Source organism: Lontra canadensis, unplaced genomic scaffold (genome assembly GCF_010015895.1).
Source record: "Lontra canadensis isolate GAN:19392208 unplaced genomic scaffold, GSC_riverotter_1.0 scaffold7, whole genome shotgun sequence".
In the NCBI taxonomy this organism is placed as follows: domain Eukaryota; kingdom Metazoa; phylum Chordata; class Mammalia; order Carnivora; family Mustelidae; genus Lontra; species Lontra canadensis.
The window spans coordinates 16,596,480-16,620,054 of record NW_022631001.1 but is presented as its reverse complement, the minus strand read 5'-3'; the positions used below and the strand labels follow the sequence as shown (position 1 = coordinate 16,620,054).

The 23,575-nt window shown below is 38.3% G+C and overlaps 1 protein-coding gene across 2 annotated transcripts in view; it reads right to left on the bottom strand.

Moving 5' to 3' along the window:
* Positions 1–2,532: 2,532 nt before the first annotated feature.
* The window catches only part of PRCP (prolylcarboxypeptidase), a 72,148-nt gene continuing 51,105 nt past the window's right edge, over positions 2,533–23,575 (bottom strand). For both annotated transcript variants that reach the window (XM_032852964.1, XM_032852965.1), the window contains exons 8-10: positions 15,365–15,529; positions 14,479–14,666; positions 2,533–3,281 (exon numbers count right to left, since the gene is read on the bottom strand). In XM_032852964.1, coding sequence (XP_032708855.1) covers positions 3,065–3,281; positions 14,479–14,666; positions 15,365–15,529 — 570 coding nt within the window. In that variant the 3' untranslated portion in view covers positions 2,533–3,064. The remainder of the gene's footprint in view (positions 3,282–14,478; positions 14,667–15,364; positions 15,530–23,575) is intronic.

Genomic DNA, 23,575 nt, shown 5'->3' with positions numbered 1-23,575 from the left:
GTATTGGCATTTTGTCGGCTATTTATGTTCTGGAAAACACTGTGAGATATATATGCCTGAACTGCTTCCTCTTCAACAGTGTATCTCAGTGTATCTCATGGTTTTATAACCTCATCCCTCCCTCAACACCTGAGAGTTGTAGGCTTGTAAGGTGGTACAGCCACAGGGGCCCAAGGACACCATGTTGGGAAGTCATCATGGGCCTGTACCAGCAGAGAAAAAGCTGGTCTGTAGAGAAAGAATAAAGCAACCACGCGAAGAGACACTTTAGGCAAAGATCCCACATTCAGATGGAACCAGGCAAGATAACAGGAATGAGGTAAATTGACAGGGCTATTTCCTGTCTTGAGATACTCAAATTCAGAATTCTTTCAACTGGTGGTTCTTAAAATAAGATCCCCCAGTATCACCTAGGAACTTGTAAGAAAAGCAACTTCCCAGGTCCAGTCCCACGACATATTGCAAACTCTGGGATGAGGCTTAGCAGTGTTTTAACAAGCCCTTTATGTAACTATGATACTCATACACGTTTTTACATTGCTGGCCAAATTATAAAAATCTGAGGAACAAATCTCACCCACAGGTATATGACCTCTGTTGAACGTGAGATGAAACAGAAATTAGTAGTCTTGACCTTTCATGACTTTCTGGACTCCCTCCCTCACAATTCCTAGTTTTATTCAAATCTTCGAGCTATTCCTGCATAGTTTCAGTAAATTTCCTCTTCTGCATAAGCTGATTTGGTGAGGTTTTGTTGCTTATCCAAATAGACATTTCACTACATCAATTTAAAAAACAACAAAACAAAACCTGGATTCAAGGCCTGGTTCTACCAGAAATGAGTGTGACAAGTCCTGTCTCTCTGGGACACAATGCCATCATCTACAAATGATGGATTTGGACTGGATGACAGCTGCGGTGCCCTCACCTTCTAATATACTAGACTAGACATTGTTTCTTCTGGGTAATCTCTTGATCCTACAGATCCCCTAAGAAAGATTCCTATTTCCTTCCTTCTATCTATTAACTCCAGGTAGTTAAAGTAACAAAAAGAGAAATAACCCCAATTCTTTAGGTCTTTCTTTCGTTGTCTTTCAAAGGCATCATCTATTAATGAGAAAAATGCTTTAAATAAGGCTCATTTCATGGTCCAGTTCTTTTTCAATTTAAAATTAAATTCTAGATTATTATAATTAGGCTAACTTAAGGCTGCTGTCTGTAATGAAACATACATTGAAAACATTACATAAGACCAAATTATACTTGCATAAAAATACAGCAATTTTTGACAATATGTCTCTTCATAAAAATGTAATTCATCCAAATGACAAATATTAAATCAAATGGCAAAATATTTTAAAGATTTTAAATAAGCACAAGATTTCAAGGAAAATATCACAAAATCAATGGTACCTAAAATAAATAGTAAAGCATCTCCTCTATTAAGCATTTAAACCCTGCATTATATAACTTCTTAGTTGACAGAGAATACAAACTAGTAGTTTTGACCCTTAAATTCTCACTCCAGCAGACTTTGCTCTGATACTGAAATGAAAATAGTGACCAAAGGCTTTGGTGGACAACTCATTACAATGAGAACTGAAGGCTTCCAAAACCAGACAAAGATTTTTTTCTCTATCTCCCAGATGCCAGGAAAGTAAGGGAAGTATTTCAGTTTCCCACCCAAGAATGCACTCTGCATCTGCACTTTAAAAAAAATAAGTGCTTTAGAAATGAATGAGCTCAAGGTATAGTTTTTGAAAAGCAAAAACTGTTCCCAAGGCACGGTGAAGAAAAAAAAATTACTGAGAAAATAAAAAAGAAACAAGAGGGAAGAAATCTTTCAACAGAGTAGAAACTGTTAGTCTCTCTCTGTGTCCCTGAAAGGTTTTGATCCAACCCTATTTGTTATCCTAGAAAAGCTCTTCTGAAGAAAGGTTTCAGTGTAAGAACTGCTTGAAAGAAGCCAACCCCTTGGAAATAGGAACGGCTCGGCCATTTATTAATGTCAAATATGCTGCCTGCATGAATTAGTCAGCTTGTCTTTTGGAAGCCATACAGAAAAGTTCTCGTGCACCTGCCTCTTAGCACCCTGACACTTCTGATTTTAATGACAGCAGTAATGACCACCAGGAGATAAAATTAAAAAAAAAAAAAAAAGCTGAATATAACTACATTCTATCTTCTAAATAGCTGATCCACCAATTTTTAAAGACTTTTCACTGAAGTATCATCAGTGACTGCAGTATATAAAAGCTTGCTCGAATGTAAAAGTAAAAGCAAAACAAGAGTCATTCTCTAAACTGGCAAAATGTAACCAAATTACCACACAACTAACCTTAGGAACAAAGAGAAATGGAGCAGAAAAAGGCCAGATTTCTTACTGACAGTACCACAGTGGCAAATATCCCAGAATGGAAAAAAGCTGCCAAATAGAAGAGAGAAAATTAAAGGACTTTCCAAAAGCAGCCAAGCCCAGTGTACACAGCATTCCCAACAGCTGGAGTGAGCTTCAGAAGCAACACACAGGTATAAGGTCCAGCCTTATTCTTTATTTACAGCACAGTTCAAAGTCATTAAATCAAGTACAAAAGAAATGGCTTCCATTTCCTGGATTGGCATCGGACATCCTTCCTACCAGCTGCAATTACATCATTTTTATCTATTTTCTGCTTTTCTTTTTTTCGGGGGGGAGGGTTGGGGAGTGACAAAAGGACCAAAGAGACTTAAACCTCAAAACCAAGAGAAAGCCCAGCTTGCCGAGAAACAAAGGAAGCGACTCTCCCTCTTGTGAAAGGCAGTCAGGAACTCTGCTCCAGTTATGAGGGCCACTGATGGTGTAGGAAAGCTGTCACAAAGAGATTCTTCCTGGAGATGGTGTGAAGATGGCGAGGACCCAGGATGTGGGCAGGCGGCTGTCACTACCATCACCCTCTTTTCTATCTCAACCTTCGCCCCACCAAATCTAAAGACAAACAAGGAAAAGTAATTACATGTAGAAAACCAAAGTGAATGGGAATATGGGTAGAATTAACATAAAAGAAGTGAAAATGATCAAAACTGTTCAGTGCTTCCTTCTCAGACTGGCATAGAAATTTCTGATCCACTGCTTCATGTGTCTAACTTCCAAGGAGCGGGCTAATAGCACGGTCGTGGGATCAAAGGCATTTCTGGCTCGGAGATCTAGATGATGGGCCCCATCTGGGATGGTGATTGCAACCAAGGTGTCTGTGATATCCTTGGTTACTCCACCTCCTGACCAGGGGTCTAGTTCACCATTGCTAAGTGAGGGAAAGAAGAAAAAATAAGATTGTTAGTTTTTCATAACTATACCCAGATAAGATAGGAGAAACCTATTATGTACATAACATCTAAAATTACAAGTTCATAACCTGAGGGATTTGATCTGAGGATCTACTCTGTCATATAAAAAGCTGCTTCATGCTGAAGTTTTATAATACTTCTACAAACAGGTGCAAGAAACAGAATCAGAGAAGGCTGAAGGTGATGCTCCACGAAGCATCCCAGATTACACTAGGATTTGGAATTCAGAAGGCTGAATTTCAATCCCAGATTCATCACTCAAAAGCTAGATGACACACAAGCTACCAGACTCAGTTTCTTCATCTGTAAAATAGAGGTAATAAGGCCGACCTCCTAAGGTTGTTACAAGGTTAAACCACATGGTAGATGTGGATGTACTGAATAAGCACAAGTGTAAGGCACAGATGAGTCCTTCAATTTATACTGGTTTCCTTCTTTTCTAGGACCTAACTACCAGAGTGATTTAAAAAAAACAAAACAAACTCCCGTATTTAAAAAATGCTACTTATTTCAGCTTTAAAAGAGAAAAACTGTTTTCTTTCTTTTTCTTTAAGATTTTATTTATTTATTTGAGAGCGAGCAGAAGAGAGAGTGCGCAGGAGAGAGAGGAGCAGAGAAAGAGGAAGAAGCAGGCTCCACACTAAGTAGGGAACCCAATGTGGGGGCTCGATCCCAGGGAGAGGCAGAGGCTTAACTGACTGAGCCAGTTTTTAAAATACTTTCCTCTTAATACTACTTTGGGAAATAGGAAGGTAGAACTAAAAAAAAAATTCCTCTGGATCTAGAATCAGAAACTTTGGGCATTACTCAAAGATCTTCATTTTATATTAGCTTTTAAGTTAAAGAAATGGTATTTTATTAGTCTTGGCTGGTTCACACATTTCGGAATGATGTAAATAGGATCAGTCATTAACTGGCTATTTAGTTTGGCCGAGTAAAAACCCAATACTCCACTGATAGCAATCTTAAGAATATTGTTAACAGTTTTGTTGAGATATAATTCCCCTATCATAGAAACCACCCATGTAAAATGTACAATTCAATGCTTTTTAATATGTTCAGAGTTTACAACCATCACCACAATAAATTTTAGAATATTTCACCACCTCAAAACAAAACCCATACTCATGGCAGTCAATCTCTATTCTCCAACACCGTTCTCCCTCATTCTCAGTCCCAGACAACCACTAACCAACTTTCTACCCCTATAAATTTGCCTTTACATTTCATATAAGTGGAATTATTCAATATACAGTCTTTTGTGATTGACTTATTTCACTTTGGCCTAATGTTTTCAAGTTTCATCTATGTTATAGCACGTATCAGTACATTATTCCTTTTTATTGCCAAATGATATTTCATTGTATGGATACATTACATTTCATTTATTCAATCATCAGATGCACATTTGTATTGTTTCCACTTTTTGGCTATTAGCAACAACATTGCTTCTATGAACATTTTCCATGGGTGCAGGCTTTCATTTCTCTTGGAATGGAATTTCTGGGATATATGGTGACTTAACATTTTAATGCACTGTCAAACTTTTTCCAAAGTAGCTACACTGTTTTACATTCCCACTAGCAACATATTATTTCAGGATTTCTTTTCCTCTAGTGCCTGTGGTTCTTGTTCATATCACTTCAAAGAATGAAGAGGTAGACCAGATAAACAGTGGTGGGCAGCAAAGTAAAGTTTATGGATAGTACAAAGCTCCCAAAGAGGGAAGGCACCTGAGAGGGTTGCCCTCTAAATCCAGGCATTTTTATGAGATTTCTGGCAGGTTGTTTTAATCTGATTAAAACCTGTCACCCAATCAGGTTTTTGTTCACGCACGTGTCTATCTATCAGGTAGTTGTTCATGTGGGGAAAGGTGGAGTGCTCCTTCCAGAGTGGTTGAAGCCTTGGGGATCAAGAGGGCTGCAGCCGACAGTGTCCTAAGCTATGCTGGCCAGCCACAGGCCACCAGATCAAGCTCTATGCTTAAATATCCCATAGGCTGTTGAGCTGGCCCTGGGGCCTGGCTTAGGACTCCTAAGGCCATTTCCTTCCTTTCTGCCACATACACGTGGTAAGTCCTCCCAGTAGGAAGACTTAAAGCTGGGGCACTCAGTAAAGCTTAGAATAACAGGATGGGGTCTTTTTCCTTTTAAGGATAGTTTCCTCTTTTTTTTTTTTTTTTTAATTGACAGATAAGAGTCTGGGTGGGGGAGGAGACAAAAGGAGAGGGAGAAGCAGGCTCCCCACTGAGTAGGGAGCCCAGTGTGGGGCTCTGATCCCAGAACCCTGAGATCATGACCTGAGCTGAAGGTAGATGCTTAACCAACTGAGCCACCCAGGTACCCCCTAAAATATTTTGGCAGTGGTGGCATTTAAACCCCACATCCCCGAAGAGACTGGAGCCTTAATCTAATGCCTTAGATTGCTCAGCCATGCTACCACCTGAGCACCCTGAACCAAGGGTAGTTTCCTCTTAGAATGGGCCCCCCCTTTCCCCTGCCTGCCTTTCTTCCGACTACCCTCCACTAATAAAAGGGTTTCAACTTCTCTATATTCTTGCCAATACTAATAATCTTTTTGATCATAGCCATCCTATGTGGGTGTGAAATGGAATGTCACTGTGGTTTTTATTTGAGTCTCCCGAATGACTGATGATATTGAGCATTTTTTCATGTGCTGAATGGCCAGATGTAAATCTTCTTCGAAAAAAATATTTATTCAGATGTTTGACAGTTTTTAAATTGAGTTATTTAAAATCATTTGATCCATTTTTGAGTTAATTTTTTGTATGCTTATGAGATAGGGATCCAACATCTCCCTTTGGGTTGTGAATATCCTTTTTCCCCAGCATCATTTCTTGAAAAAAACTATTTTTTCCCCAACAAATTGTCTTGGCCTTTGTTGATAATCAATTAACCATACACATAACAAGGGCTGATTTCCAGACTATCGATTCACTTTGAAAGATCTGTATGCCTTTCTTTATGACAGTATAATAATGTATTGATTATGGTAGCTTTATACTAAGTTTCAAACAAGGAAGTATGAGTTCTTTTTCAAATCTGTTCTTCCTTGTTGAGATTGTTTTAGCTATTCTAGGTCTCCTATATTTTTATATGAATTTTAAAATCAGCCTGTCAATTTATGTGGAAAAGCCAGCTGAAATTTTGATAGAGATTGCACTGAATTTGTAGATCAATTTGTGGAATATTAAAAGCTTACTGATATTACCTCCTCCACAAGAACATGGGGGTGCCTTCCCATTTATTTAGATCTTTAGTTTCTTCCAACAATGTTCTGTAGTTTTCAGTGTATAAGTCTTATACTTCTTTTGTTAAGCTTATTTCTAAATATTTTATTCTTGATGCTATTGTAAATCAAATTGCTCCTTAGCATTATAACTCCACACCTGCATAGAGTGGTTTCGAGTTTACCAAGGCTTTCACATTTGACTATTATAACAACTCTGTGAGGTGGGTTTAATTACAACTCTTTCATAGATGAGAAAACTAGTATCGAGGGGCACCTGGGTGGCTCAGTGGGTTAAGCCTCTGCCTTTGGCTCAGGTCATGATCTCAGGGTCCTGGGATTGAGCCCTGCATCGGGCTCTCTGCTCAGCAAGGAGCCTGCTTCCCTCTCTCTCTGCCTGCTTTTCTGCCTATTTGTGATCTCTGTCTGTCAAATAAATAAATAAAATCTTTAGAAAGAAAGAAAGAAAGAAAGAAAGAAAGAAAGAAAGAAAGAAAGAAAGAAAGAAAGAAAGAAAACTGGTATCTAGAGAAATTAAAAGACTTGCCCAAATCATTCAGTTAGAAATGGCAAATCTGAGATACAAACTCAGGCCTTGTAAGCCCAGTCCAATGCTCAATCTTATACTTCCCTACATTTCATAGATACAGGTTGGAAATGAACAGCACACATCCTCTTGACTTCTGTGGTGCAGAGTAAGAAGAACATGAGCTTTAGGATTAGACATACCTGGGTTCCAATTCCAGGTCTGCTTCTCAGCTTCCTAACCTCATGGACGTTTAGATTCCTCAAAATAAAATAAAGACTGAAATACCTGGATTTAAGAACCTGGGAACTATTAGATCACTTTCCCCTGGTACTGCACCTCTTGGTATATCTTTATCTACATACAGTTTTATTTCACTTACAGAATATTTTTATGTGCATTCTGACATTTCTCTCATATACATTCCATTTTTCTGATAGTGTTACAAAGCCTGAAATAACAAATCTTTAGGGTCATATTATCAGATATATGAAATGGTTCCCATAATCTACATAATCATTTTTTTCAAAGATTTTATTTATTTATTTGACAGACAGAGATCACAAGTAGGCAGAGAGAGAGACAGGAGGAAGCGGGCTCCCTGCTCCAGGCTCCCTGCTGAGCAGGGAGCCCGATGCGGGGCTCGATCCCAGGAACCTTGGGATCATGACCTAAGTTGAAGGCAGAGGCTTTAACCCACTGAGCCACCCAGGCACCACTACATAATCATTTTTAAAAGTCTCATCTTTAAGTACAATCTATACAAGATGACTATCAAATAATATTCTTAGGGAGGACCTTTCCCCTAAACTTCAAAAGCAAAATTCAACTGCCGACTTGACATTTTCACATGGAAATCTAATTAGACATCTCAAACTTCCTAGGTCCAAAACAGAGCTCTTAATAGTCCCTACCTGCCAACCACCCCTCTCACTATCTTCCCAATCTTTGCTGAAGGCAACTCTATCCTTCTAGTTGATTAGGCCAAAAAGTTTGATGTCATTTTTTAACCTTCTCTTTCTTTCATGCCAAGGGGTCAAGAATTCCTGTCAGTTATATATTCAAAAATATATCTAGAATTTCAACACTTCTCACTACATCCACTGCTACCACTCTGTCTCAAATCACCATTATCTCTAGCCTAAAGAGTGTTTTAACTGATCTTCCTGCTTTTACTCCTATCTCCCTGCTTAGAGCAGCCAATTTGATCTGGTTGAAACCTGAATTAGATTGTGTCACTTCTCTGCCCAAAACACTGAGTTTTCCCATTTCACTCAAACTAAAAGCCAAAATCCTTACTAGAATCTACAAGTCTCTACATGATCTGGACCCTCTGTGGTGTCTGATTTTCTCTCCTGCTACTCTCTCCCTCATTAGTTCCACTCTAGCCACACTGACCTCCTTACTGTATCTGGAATAGAACATGATAAGACATTTACTTCTCAAGTCCTTTACCCTTGCTTACTCCTTGGTTTAGAGTGTTCTTACCCCGCCAAACCCATGGCTGCCTTCTTCCATTAGATCATTTTTCAAAAGTTCCCCCTTGTGAGGTCTTCTTTGGTAACTCTCATCTAAAACTGCAAACCTTGGGGAGCCTAACTGGTTCAGTTGGAAAAGCATGTGACTCTTGATCTTGGGGCCATAGGTTCGAGCCCCACATTCACCGTAGAGATTATTTAAGTAAATAAAAGAAATAAAATAAAATAAAACTGCAAACCTTTTCCCTCCTCCCGATATTTCATGGCCCCTCCCCTGGTTTATTTTTCCTCCTTAGCACTTAGCTCCTTCTAACGTATTTATAGGTACAATTTTTACTATCTCTCCAACTAGAACTCCATGAGGGAGTTTTGTTTATTACTATATCCACAGTGCCTAGAACCAGGCCTGCACATATTAGGAGCCAAATATTTATTAAATGAATGGAGGAAAAAAGTAAGTGTATAGTTATCTGTGGCCTTGTACTAAATGCCCTACAAAGAGATCCATAAATATATGTATCCAAGTTCAGGAACAAGAAATCACTCCACACTTTTTTACATGGGAAACCAGAGTTAATATAAGTGATTAATATAAATATAGGGAGACTGACCTTCACCTATGTGTAGTAGTGGCAAGAACAATTAACTAAGAAGATCTAAGTTTTATACCCTTACCAGCCCATGACCTTGGGTAAGTCACCTAACCTCTATGAACCTTAATTCCCACATGTATTACAAAGAAAAAAAAAATTTTAGTTTTTAAAGATTTTTTTTTTAATTTTAGAGAGAAAGAGAAAGAGAGGGAGAGAGAGGAAGAGAGAAACCAGCAGGGAGGGGTAGAGGGAGAGAGAGAATCTTTAGTTGATTCCCACCTCAGCCTGGAGGCCATGATGGGGCTCAATCCCTTGATCCACAAGATCATCACCTGAGTCAAAACCAAGAGTCAGACGCTTAACCAAATGAGCCACCCAGGCACACCCCACCCCCCAAATTTTTTTAAAGAGAAGAAAATTCCTCTCCCTCACAGAAATACTGTGAGGTTCATGTTATATGACAGTAAGGTATAAACTATAAAATGTGTGATATTATTATAATTATTATTATCATATTCTGTAAGCATGAAAAGTGTTAATACTTCTGAGAGGTAAATGAATCATGAAAAAGGATGTGAAAGCTTGTCTCATATAACTCTGGCCAGAAAAGTAATGTGATCAACTTTTTCCAGGTAAATGACAAACTAAATGAGAAAATATGCACTTAGGTACATTTTGTGTGTGTGTGTGTGTGTGTGTATTTGAAATACAATTTTAAACTCCCTGTTCTAGGGGCGCCTGGCTGGCTCAGTTGGTTTAGTGTCCGACTTTTGGTTTCAGCTCAGGTCATGATCTCATGGATAGTGGGCTTGAGACCACCAGGGGATCCATGCTCAGAAGGAAGTGTGCCAGAAGATTCTCTTCCTCTGCCCCTCCCCCAACTCATTTGCTCACTCCGTCTCTTTCTTTCTCTCTTTCTCTCTCTCAAAGAAATAAATCTTTAAAAAAAGAAGTCCCTGGGGCACCTGGGTGGCTCAGTGGGTTAGGCCACTGCCTTCGGCTCGGGTCATGATCTCAGGGTCCTGCGATCGAGCCCCACATCGGGCTCTCAGCAGGGGGCCTGCTTCCCCCTGCCTTTCTGCCTACTTGTGATCTCTCTCTCTCTGTCAAATAAATAAATAAAATCTTAAAAAAAAAAAAAAAGAAGTCCCTGTTCTATTCTCACCACACTTTCTCTTTAGAAACAAAATTAATTCGATTGCAACTTAATAACATCATTCTTGAGGAAAAAATAAATCACTCCAAAAATGTAGATTTTTGATTTTGTTAAAAACAAAAAGGATAACTCCCATGCAAAATAGCAGCCTTAGTTTTCAAATACCAGATAAATTCTTAAACTACACAGGAGTTAGATTCTCTTAAGTAAACAAATAGCCTTTATCATTATTCCAATTTGACAGGACCAACCCAGATAGGAAACTCTCCATTATTTGCAAAACAAAAAAGCCATCCCAACAGCCACATAATAAGCAAACTGCATTTGATTTAAAAGGTCATCTGAATCAGCCCAGTGGCTTAGCAACAGTGTTTGGAGTTGCTGAGAGACCTAAGATGCACATGGACTTGAATTTCTTGGTCCTAGACACATGAAAGCTAAACCAGCCACTGGGACTTTTACCAAAAGAAAGAAAGAAAGAAAGGGAGAAAGGATAAATACTGGCTTTTATGAGAGCATCTAGATGCCTGGATAAAATTCCCAACAACAGGCTTCTAATCACTGGCAACAATTAATTTGCCTGAGAAATGATATTAAACTAACCAACTCCTCAGGGATTCCCTTTTGGATTTATATTTAAGTAACTGAGCATGACCATTGATAAGATAATTCTTTACTAGTTGGAGTAGGGGGAAAAATAAATCTTTCTAACAAAACAACTGTGGAATAAAAAAAAATTACTGAAATGAAACGAATAATGGCTACTACTTACTAAGTCGCCATTCATTCCACAAGTGTTTACTATGTACGATGCATTCAACAGTGAGCAGACAAAATCTCTGCCCTCATGGTGCTTACTTCCATGACAATCTATTTACTCATTAAAGTATCTCTGGTTCATAGTCATTATTTCTAACTTAAACAAATTGGCAATTTGCCTAAGTCTATACAGCTTAACTCTTAGGTCTCCCTGACTTAAAGCCCAAGCTTTTAATTTAACTGACAAACCTCTGATCAGATAAATTCATACTGAACTTTTCATTCAGAAAAACAGTCACAACTAGATTTGTGTGAGATGACCAAAGGAGAGAGGCAGGGACATAAAGACACTTTCCACCTGGTTCCTTGAACATTTTCTTAGTCATCAACCAGAACCTTTTTCTAGCTGATACCATGAAGTAAACAGAACAGAGACACCTAAGGCTGTTTCTTTACTTTGAGAATGTGTTTTCTTCAGAAAAGCAGGAAAATTTTGAATTTTTTAAAACTTTAAAATTTTTACATTGGATTTCTCACACCTAGCAGCATAAAGATTTCTTTTTTAAAAGTAGACTTGTCACTGCAAAACAAAACAAAACAAAAACCTCAGTATCTTCACACAGTCCCGCTTTTAAACTTTCATATGTCTTGGAAGCCTTTCTAAGCTTTGTATTTCGTTCCTTGTTTTTATCAACACACACATTTCTTGGGCATCCAGTATGTGCCAGTCACCAGAGTATCAAAGGCACAGATATGATTAAGATAAAGTCTCTGCCACTGAGAAGTTTATAATCTCATGGGGCAGAAAGAAATAGGTAATTTCCACACAGAGTGTTAAGTGATATTCACAGGCCTAGGGGAGCTAAAGGGTTGGGAGAAATCTAACCTCCCTGGAGGACTCAGGGAAGGTTTCTTGGAAGACGCCTGAGTCTTAAGAAAGGGAGAAAAAGAGGAAGTGAAAAAACACACAAAGACAAATAGTTCCCTGTGGCTAGGACATTAAGTACAAGGCAGAGAGTGTATTTCCATTTATTCATTCAACAAATATTTTTTGAGCACATATATTTGTCAAATCTGGGCCAAATATTTCCTTGGGTTAACTCTTAAACATCACACAACACAGCGCAGTGAGTGGTATTATTATTAGCATTTTACAGAAAAGTAGACTGAGGATCCAAGAGCTTAGTAATTTTATTTAGAACAGCTCATTTGACCTTTGCACAGTTCTGTTAGAAAGTCCCACCTTAAAACGCAGTTAAAAGTTTCTAACACTAAGCTATAATTCCCATCTCTTGGCTTCAGTTCTATTCTCCAAAATTTTCTCACAAAATCTGCCTCCTTCCCCAATGATGATGATGATTTTGATAGCCTAAGCAAAATAAAAGCTCAAACTGATATCCAAAATACTTATCTATTCTGGTTGACTCCAATAAAAAAGGACAATATTTTTAAACCAAAAGTCACATATTAAAACCTTCGTATAAGGATTTAAAGACTCTACAATTCAACTTGAACTTCGGCGTTATAGGGTTAAAGCAAGGAAGGATGAGCTTAAAGTATCAGCATGCTACTGAAATCCATTTAAATACTATATGGAGATAAATTAACAAGGAAAAAAACAAGAAATTGACAAAGTATTTCCTCTTCTGAAGAACAAAAATGAACCTGGACACCAAAAGCATTGTGTCTTCTCAGCCTTTTACAGTCCTTTAAGTCCCTTCATGTTTTCCTGATTTCACACACCCTAGTTTGGCACAGCTTCCTTAAATAATCTATACTTAGATTTATTTGCTCAACCATCACTTTATAAGATTGAGTGGAAAAGTATAGTTTTGAAAAATCCTACTGAGAATAAGAAACACAATTTAAGGGGCGCCTGGGGGGCTCAGTGGGTTAAAGTCTCTGCCTTCGGCTCAGGTCATGATCCCAGGGTCCTGGGATCAAGCCCCGCATCTGGCTCTCTGCTCTGTGGGGAGCCTGCTTCCTCCTCTCTCTCTGCCCTGCCTCTCTGCCTACTTGTGATCTCTGTCTGTCAAATAAATAAATAAATAAATAAATAAATCTTAAGGAAAAAAAAAAAAGAAAGAAAGAAACACAATTTAAAAAAATTAAACAGAAGAATCTTTACATTTTCCATTTAAGTGTTTCACCTTTTATTTGGGGCAGGTAACCTGTTGGGTTAGCCAACAGCATGAATCTAATAAGAAAGGCTCTTTTGCAAAGAGGGCAGTGCCACCAGCCTAAATCCAGAGAATGATCCTTCAGCTACTGGCCATGTCCAGAAGGCCAAATTTGACTGTCATTTTAAAGAGCTTGTAAAAGAATGACATTTACAGTTTAAAGAATGGCTCCACATTAAGAAGTATATACACTATCTCACTACTATTTTTATGCAGATTTGGGGACTTTTTTTAGTAACTGACTGTTATCTTAAGAGCTGACAGCCCACTGTTCAAACCAAAAAATATGGAAATTTTAAAGTCACAATCAGATACACACAGGAGTCCACTCGATTATGTCTGACATGAGCCAATACCAAATACCTCTATTCCTTCTAAAGAAGCAACGTAACACAGAACAAACACAGGTTTTGTAGTCACAGGCCAACGTTGAAATCTGGCTTTATCACTTAGTTACTATGACAAAGCTGCTTTATCACTTAGTAACTATGACAAAGCTAGACAAGGTTTGGTAAGTGACTGAACACAGTGACCTTCACTTTCCTCCTCAGTAAGAACGGGACTGTAACAACTACTTCACAGAACTGTTGTGAGGATTCAATTAGGCAACTTATTTAAAGTGCCTCACTTAGTGCCTGAAACAGAATAGTGTAGGCACCTCAAAAGTGTTTGAATAAATACTAAAAACACCTTTATTAACAATTAGTATCAACAGTGACACAAATTGAGAGCAGCAGATGATGCTTCATTTTGTGCTACCCTTTTTTTTAATAAAATATTTAAATGTCATTGTTATTATTCTTCTTAAGCCTTTAACCATGTTGGTAATAGAGTATAAAATCATATCTCTTACACAGCATCCACTTTTTTTTTTTTTTAAGATTTTATTTATTTATTTGACAGACAGAGATCACAAGTAGGCAGAGAGGCAGGCAGAGAGAGGAAGGAAAGAAGGTTCCCTGCTGAGCAGAGAGCCCGATGCGGGGCTTGATCCCAGGACCCCGGGATCACGACCTGAGCTAAAAGCAGAGGCTTTAACCCACTGAGCCACCCAGGCACCCCAGCATCCACTATCTTTCAATGAAAGACATGATGGATACCACTACTGCATTCTATATTGTTTACTGTCAGCATTTTTCTTGTTCTATCTTCTCAGCTATTCTACAAATGTCTCCATCAACCAAAGTTTTCCTTTGCATCAGTAAAAACTCACCTAAAAATGATGTTCGTGTGTGAACTGATGTTTTTGCCTCCATACATAGTAATGATCCAGGCAGGCCTCGGTCTTACACTCCACTGTTTAAAACAGTCATCAGAAAATTCCCTCAAGTTCCATGCGTGAGGTTCAAACATGTCATCAATACCATTAGTACAAAAAGGCATGATCATTTCTGTGCAGGCCTATAAAAGGAAACCAAAAGAGAATCCAGTCAGAAAATGAGGCACAGAGTTAAATAAATTACCCAAAGTCATACAGTGAATAGTAGCAAAGCTAGAACTTGAACTCAGGCAGTCTGGCTTCAGAGTAACCGCTCTTTACTCTGTTAAACCATCTTTTGTTATTCCTGGAAAGGCCCAGCTAAGAAGTTACAAAAGTTAGGGCTATATATTCTTCCTTTGTAAACTGCTTTCTTTCACATCTTTTATCATAATTAATCATCAAAACAACTCTGGAGGGAATGTATTATTATTAGTCTCATACAGATTAAGGAATGGAGGTTGAGAGAGTGTCAAGTTAGACTGCCCTTCTTTTCTGTACCCATAAAATGCTTCTTTATAGGACTTATAAAGATCTATTGTAACATAAGTATCTTTTTTCACTGAGCTATATTTGAAGCAGAGATCATGTCCTATTTATCTCTGTGTGTGTGCAGCCTAGAGTGCTGTCTGACATGCGTAAGTACGCAGAATATATTTTGTGATGATTAAATACAGGAAGGAAGGAACGAATGAACGAACAAACTTATCCATGGCTCACAGTGTAAGATAATGGAGCCCAGATTTGGATCCAGGTCAGTGACAAAATCTTGTGAACTCTGTTACAGTACAACGATATCAGTGAAAAGTAAGTTCCACTTGAGGAAATGATACACGCTTACCTGATAGCTCCAACCCTGGGTTCCCAGATTGCTAGTTGTTGTCTCTGATATATTCAGGCAACTCGCCTGGCCTGAATAATTATAATAGACATTCAGAGCTTGGAAAATATTCTGCAGAAGCTGTGCATCAGATACACTGGGATTTTTCAAATACTGGCACACTACCTGTCATTTTAAAGAAATGTAAAGGAAAAAGAGTCAATATATTTATAAAATCGTAATTTTTAATGAAAAAAGAATAGGATTTTCATTTGTCTATAAAACAATCTTAAAAATCTAATAGCACTGCTTGATAGTTTTCATCTCGAGTATAATCCCATTCATAAATGAATAAACCATTAATTTCCAAGTATAAAATTTAAATTATTCTCTTAGCTACAGAAATAAACCAAAGTCATTTGTATGGTATGCAAAGTCCTCCACATCTACCACTGTAGGCTCATCCTTTCTTCCAATCTAGCAAAACCATTCCCATCACACCAGGCTCTTTCTCTCCCCTTTGCCTTTACTGACCCTGAAATACCCTTTCCCACTCTCCCACTCCATTAATGTCTGGCAAACATCAATTCATTTTCTATGATATTTAGCTCAAGTATCACCTCCTCTGTAAGGCCATCATTAGCTACCGCCTCAAGTCGGGAAGAACTAAATACCCGCTTTGTGCTTCTACTTATGCCCTACAGCAGAGCCCCTATAACACTGCACTGTACTCATGTAATTCCAGAACATCTCACTCAGCACTTAGCAAAGTATCTGACAACTAAATGCTAGCTGAATGAGTAAGCACATTTTTATGAAACTACAAAATTTATAAAATTTCTTATGGAAAAACTATACCAACCTCCAACATCTGTGGTATGGTAAAAAGCATATTAGACAATAATCCAGCTTCTAAATATTCCTATCACTAGACTATAATCAGCATCTGAAGTTCTAGTTTTTTTTTTTTTTTTAAGATTTTATTTATTTATTTGACAGAGAGAGATCACAAGCAGGCAGAGAGAGAGGAGGAAGCAGGCTCCCTGCTGAGCAGAGAGAGCCCGATGCGGGGCTCAATCCGAGGACCCTGGGATCATGACCCGAGCCGAACGAAGGCAGAGGCTTTAACCCACTGAGCCACCCAGGCACCCCATGAAATTCTAGTATTAAAAATCATAGACAAGGGGTGCCTGGGTGGCTCAGTGGGATAAAGCCTCTGCCTTCAGCTCAGGTCATGATCCCAGGGTCCTCGGATTGAGCCCCGCATCGGGCTCTCTGCTCAGCAGGGAACCTGCTTCCCCCTCTCTCTCTGCCTGCCTCTCTGCCTACTTGTGATCTCTGTCTGTCATATAAATAAATAAAATCTTTAAAAAAAAATCATAGACAATACTTGGGGTGAGGAGTAAAAGCATGAGTGACTAGACAGTGGCATGGGGAATTTTCAGGGGTAGGGAAATATTCCATATCTCCACAGAGGTCTGGGTTATACAGCAAACAGTTCATTGGCAATCTGTGTAATTCACAGTACATAAATTTTATCTAAAAAAAATCATAAACAAATCCTGAAGTCCCATTAATAATGATAAAGGTGAAATGTTCAAAAGAAGTATACTGATATCTGCAACTTACCTTGAAATGCATTTTAAAAATAAAATGGAATAAAGAATAGAAGGATGGTTAGGCAAATATGTATGTGTAAAATCAAATACAGCAAAATACTTTTCTAGAATTTAGGTGTCATTTTTATGGGTGTTCACTGTCCAATTATTTTAATGTTTCTACATTTGTAATTCTTCACAATAAACTGTGGGGGAAAATCACAGGCAATGGAATCACAGAAAAAAAAAACAACCATAACTACTAATTACTGAGTTATAGGTTTACAACCATTATATCATATAGTCCTCAAACAATCTTATCAGATATATTATCATCCACTATTTTATATAGAGAAACTGAATCTTAAGTCCCTTATTCGAGGTTACTCAGCTAGTAAATGTTAAGATCTAGATACAACCCCAGATCTCTCTAGTTATAAAATACAGGTCTTATCCATCAAGCTACACAGCTTAAAAAAGCATCCCTTGTAAAACCGCAAATAGCCACAATGGCAAGGAAAACACACTCAGTAAGCTTTCATCCTCTATTAACACCTTGACATGAAGTCAGTGATTTGTTCCTTTCTCATTTTATATGGAAAAAATGTATATAGCAGGCAAGTTCTGTTCAAAAGAGATAGACACATCCAGAGAAGAAAGAGCCAAGAAAGAAAGAGTCTAGTTACTCTACTTCGGGGATAGGCTCGGGGCAGCAGAAGCCACAAGGCCTGGGCTCGGGATATGCACCCACTCAGAAAAGGAGGCCACTGAGAAAGGAAGTAAACAGCAAAAAGCAAACCTAGCCTCTAATCAGTTTTGCTTAGGACTAGTTTCCAGCAACACCTTTCTCATAAAAAAGGGAAACGTGAAAAGGCGGAAGAAATGAATCAGGGAAAATTCAATGTCTATGGAATTCTATGGAATGGACCTGTGGAACGCATAGAAGAGCACTAAGGTCAAGCATATAGCTCAATAGATGAGACAGGGTGACAATGTAAGCTGGGCAGGAGGAAAAGTGAGTGCTGATGAGCAACAACAAAGAAGTAGCCTAAAACTCGAAAAGAACAGTAGCAAGTTAAGTGTGACTCACACGCTGGCATCAGATCCCCTCTCGGAGCTAGAACACTGGCCCTCTGTCAGGCAAAGAAAAGGAGTACCCGTGAATAGCCATCTCTGCCAATAGCAGTTACTGTCACTCCTTAAAAGACACAAGCATGGCTGGGGACTGGCACCAGCTGACAATACTTGGGTTTCGGCAGTCCAGTTACACAAAGAGAACATCCTGGTCAGAAACTTGGCATCTAATAGAAATTCCATGTCCAGATTAAGGCCACTCCTGGGTCCACTGTCCTCTTTGAGGTCAAGGCTCCTTTGGAGTACTGGGTCCAGTTCTGAGCACCACACTTTAAAGACAATGACCAAAGGAGCAATCAGGATGGGGAGTTGAGGAAAAGTTGAAGCAATCCTACAATTGCTCATTTGTATCATTCCCAATCTTTTACACTACAAAGGCTACAATAAATAAACCTGAGGCTAAATCTTTACATATATCCTTAACTGTTTTCTTGAGATAACTGATTCAAAGGAAATAAACATTTTTTTAAAAGATTTTATTTATTTATCTGAGAGAGCAAGAGAGAGCAGGAGCAGTGGGGAAGGGCAGAGGGAGAGGGAGAAGCAGGCGTCCTGCTGAGCAGGGAGCCCACGTGGTGGGGTTCAAACCTAGGACCCTAGGATCATGACCTAAGCTGAAGGCAGATGCTTAACCGACTAAGCCACCCAGGTGCCCCAGGAAATAAATACTTTTAAGGCCTTTGCTACATCCTGTCAAATTGCGTTACAGAAAGAAAGTACCAATTTATAATTCTACTGGTATACCAGATAACAGAAGGCCTAAAAAAAAAATCACTTAAATTTTTTTTTGTAAAATACTTACAAATTTACTAAGAGAATTGTATTATTTTACTGTTCCTAAAGTTCCTTTCTAGCTCAAAACTTCTATAAGTCTAAGTATCATCCTCTAGCATAAAGAACACAATCTCTACATATCTCTATGTACTTTCTTAACAATTATGGTGGTAAAGAGAGAAATTTTCAAAAAAAATACTGAAGTTATACTAGCAAAACCTCAGCACTATTTCCATGCTTAGTCAAAAGAAGATAATCATGGGGTGCCTGGGTGGCTCACTCAGTCAGTTAAGTGTCTGACTCTTGATTTCAGCTCATGTCATGATCTTGGGGTTGTAGAATTGAGCCCTGTTTGGGCTCCACACTCAGCACAGAGTCTGCTTGTTCTTCTCCCTCTGCTCCTCTCCCCCACCCTGCTCATACAAGCACTCTGTCTTTCTCTGTCTCTCTCTTCCTCTATTCTTAAATAAATAAAATTCAAAAATAAGACACGAATAAAAAAGAATAAAAGGAGATAATCAGGGGCACCTGGGTGGCTCAGTGGGTTAAGCCTCTGCCTTCAGCTCAGGTCATGATCTCAGAGTCCTGGGATCCAGCCCTGCATCCAGCTCTCTGCTCAACGGGGACCCTGCTTCCCCCCTCTCTCTGCCTGCCTCTCTATTTGTGATCTCTCTCTCTGTCAAATACATACATAAAATCTTAAAAAAAAAAAAGAAAAGAAAAAGAGATAATCACGTACTTTTATTAAAAATCCACAGAATGCACAAAACACTTATGTAAATGTTAAGTTGGATCCACATGAAACTGCCATGTTTGTAAGTCAAAGGTGGTCAAGCTATCAGCTTCTTTGGTTCAACCTCATCTAATACCCACTTCACCTTAAGCCTGATAATTTGCAGTTATTATCCAACTGACTATTTATTTAGGGGCTATGATCTACTCAGACAACAAGGTAAGAGTCCCTGCCAATCACTTTCATTCAGAATACTCACCACCCATTATAGCCTCTGTACTGTACTTCCTACTAATTTCATGGACACTATCAAACTAGCTTCTTCCAAACAATTTCTATATAAGGTATAGCATTTCTACTTGTGCCATAAATTCACTGATACGAGAACATCTGGGACTGAGGCTGCTAGTACAACTACCGAATATTCCTCGAGGTCAGGTACTTTCTCTACAATGGCCCAGGGTAAAACACAAGGCCATCCCCATATCACAGAGGAGAAAATAAGCAGGGAGAGGTCTGGCTACAGACATACAATTTTAGTAGTCTGAACCCAGACTCTGGCGACAAAGTCCTGGGATAACACTGTCCCTCTATTATTATGTAACAACAATAATAGTTACTATTATATAACTAGTATCAACTTTAGTGCTTACTATACATGGGGTTCTATTAAATTCTCATAATGACCCTAATAAGCATTACAAATATGATATCCCCACTTTGCCAATGAGGAAACTAAAGCACAGAGAGGCTAAGAAACTTGCCCAAAGTCATACAGCCAGGAAGTGGCAGAGCTGGAATTCAAACGGAAGACACACTCTGGAGCTTCCATTTGTAATAACCAACACTACGCATACTCAACCTCAAAGTTTTAGTGCAAGAGAAAAATAACAACACAAACAGTGCCTAAATATACCTGTAGTCTCACGCTTAATTTTTTAAGCAATTTTTTTTATTCTTAGATTATCTTTATATTTTTCTAAGTTTATCTGTCTTAGGTAAAAATTTTAATAAAAGGGATTCAATATAAAAATAAAATATATAATATATATTTTATTATATAAATTTTATATATATATATATTTCTAAATATTTTATTTATTTGACAGAGAGAAATCACAACTAGGCAGAAAGGCAGGCTCCCTGTGGAGCAGAGAGCCCGATGCGGGGCTCGATCCCAGGACCCCGAGATCATGACCTGAGCCGAATGTAGAGGCCCAACCCACTGAGCCACCCAATCGCCCCTAAATTTTATATTTATATAAAAATCATACAAATTTTGGGGGGCGCCTGGGTGGCTCAGTCAGTTAGGTGGCTGTCTTCGGCTCAGGTCATGATCCCAGGACCCTGGGATCGACTCCATGTCAGGCTCCCTGCTCAGTGGGGAACCTGCTTCTCCCTCTCCCTCTGCCTGCTGCTCCCCCTACTTGTGCTCTCTCTGTAATAAATAAATAAAATCTTAAAAAAAAAAATCACACTTTTTTATTATGCAACAAAGAAAACTGTAAAATAGTAATTAATATGAGGCTCAACAATCAACATACGAAATACTTAATTTACCTTCTATTTCCTAGAGCAAAAGTGAACGTACAGGGAAAAAAAATTTAAAAAGAGCATTACACATTTTAATTATGGCTTTAAAGAGTGTAGAAACAGAACATTTCTATCTTAGTACCAAACTAATTAGCTCTGCACCCAAATATTTAGATTTGCTCTTTGACCCCACATACACCAGAGAAAGTAAAGATAATGATCTGTTTCAAAGCTTTACGTGTCCCTTTACCTATAAGGATAAGCATTTGAATAAGAGAAAGAAAAAGGGGGCAAAGAAGTTTTTTTTAAAAGAAGGAAAGAAGATAGGTTAAAAAAAAAAAAAAGACCAACCTCCTCTCAGAAAGTATGGTCCATCCACATTAGAGAAAGGATTAAGCAGATACATTCAGCTTTTCTAACAGATTTTCTTTCTCTAAGGTTTCAATACCCCTCTCACACTCACAGATAATCACATTAGTTTTGTCATTAAAAGCTCTCCTTTCATAGAATGCACCTAAACCGCTTAAACCACCCAGAGAGGTCGAATACATTATCAAACACCAAGACAAACGGAAGAAATTCTCCATTTTATGTCTTATTATTTCACTATATCTATCTGCATGCTCAGAAGGCTAAGCCAAGAGATGTGGTGAGTTATCAGCTAAAAACTTATTCAAAATAAATAACCTCTATAGTATCCTTAAACACTGCTCTTTAAGCTGAGAAGAGGTCTAGTAGTTTTTATGCCGACGGAGCAGTCAAATGACAGAGAGGTTTTCTATTTCCCTTTTCTCTTCTTGTGTTCCCTCAGCCAAGTCCATGATTATTTCTGCATGAATGTTGCAGCTTCTGTTAACAGTAAACAAAAGCAAATGGAGTCTGAGTGTACAGAGCCCACAAACAAATTAAAAAGAACGATACTTGAGTTGACATGGAAAGGACATTCAATCACTGCCTATGGATCCTTCAGAACCATACAAGGTCCAGGCAGAATTGGAAATCACCTACTTTTTTTCATAACCCAACTGTTACACATCATCTCACTATCCTAAGCCTGAGTTACAGACTTAGAAAAGGACGGCTGTTTGTCAGCCCTTTAAAAAGGAGGAAGTGTATCAGAGGGAGGAGGAGTCCTGGTTAAATGGAACTATCCAAGTGAAAGAGCAGTCCCCAACTGGGTAGTGTTCCTGGGATTAGTGGGTTGGGAGAACAGAGAGGAGGTCAAGAAAGGAGAAATAGAATGAACAGTGAAAGAAAGTGATATAAAGCTAAAAGTCTGGGAGGGAGACATGTAGTAGAAATACTCTGAAATCATATAGGATAAAACTGGAATTAGGGCAATGGAAATTTCTCAAGCAGAAATTTCTTTTGGTTGGTGTGCAGGCAAGAAACAGAATCATAAATATATTATAAGCAATCAAGAATTTCTTAATATGCCAAAAAGATAAAACTGTAAGAAGTAACTGAAAAGAATGACAAGAAGTAGTCCTGAAGAAAAACAAAAGGTGATTGTAGGGCAAAGACCCAAGTTACCTTGTCTTAAAAATAAACTTTTATAATGTATATGCACTAAAGATAAAAGAACTGTGCTAGATCAAAAACAGAATGCAAAATATCTCAGATACACTCCACTAACTTTGAGTGAATATTTAAGAGAAAGAAAGGATAGACATTTATTTACATTTAAAGATGCAACAGCAAAGTACCTCAAAAGGAACATTAAAGAAATGGGTAGAGAAGCAAAGTTAGTGTTCCTTGTTCTAAATCATAAAAAAATGAACACTAAAAAGCCATATTCCTCTGGTTTTTTTCTAGATCAGGGGTTGGCATACTAAAGCCCACAGGCCAAATCCAGGCTACTGCCTGTTTTATAAATAAAGTATTTTTGTGACACTGGCTACTTTCTTGCTACAGCTGCAGAACTGAATAACTGCAGCAGAAATTGAATGGCCCATAAAACATAAAATACTTACTATCTAGTTCTTTACAAATAAAGTTTGTCAACTTTTGTTATAAATAACAAGGGAATTCCCCATGCGTTTTTATCACCTGACAACTCATTTGTTCTTCAAGTGGGCATAAAAATGCAAAAGTAATTATCACTTTGTAAAGAGAATACAGTTAAATCTGATAGTTGTCACAGTGCAGCTAGTGATCCACCCAAAACTTCAGCCAAATCCTCTCCTCATGCAGTGCAATATGGTAGAAGATCAGAGGTTCTGAACAATGGTAGACCCAAGCTCAAATCCCACTTTCACCATCTTCACTGAGCTTAAATTTCCTCTTTATAAAAACTCCATAAATTTCCTCTCCATTGTACCTCTTTATCATATACAAGGGGATTAAATGGGATAGCATATATCAAAGTGTTCTGCAACAGTAAAATAATACAGATAAGGCCTTATTAGCACAAAGACATATATGGAGGCTAACTGACTCGAATTTAGTTTTTTCTCATTA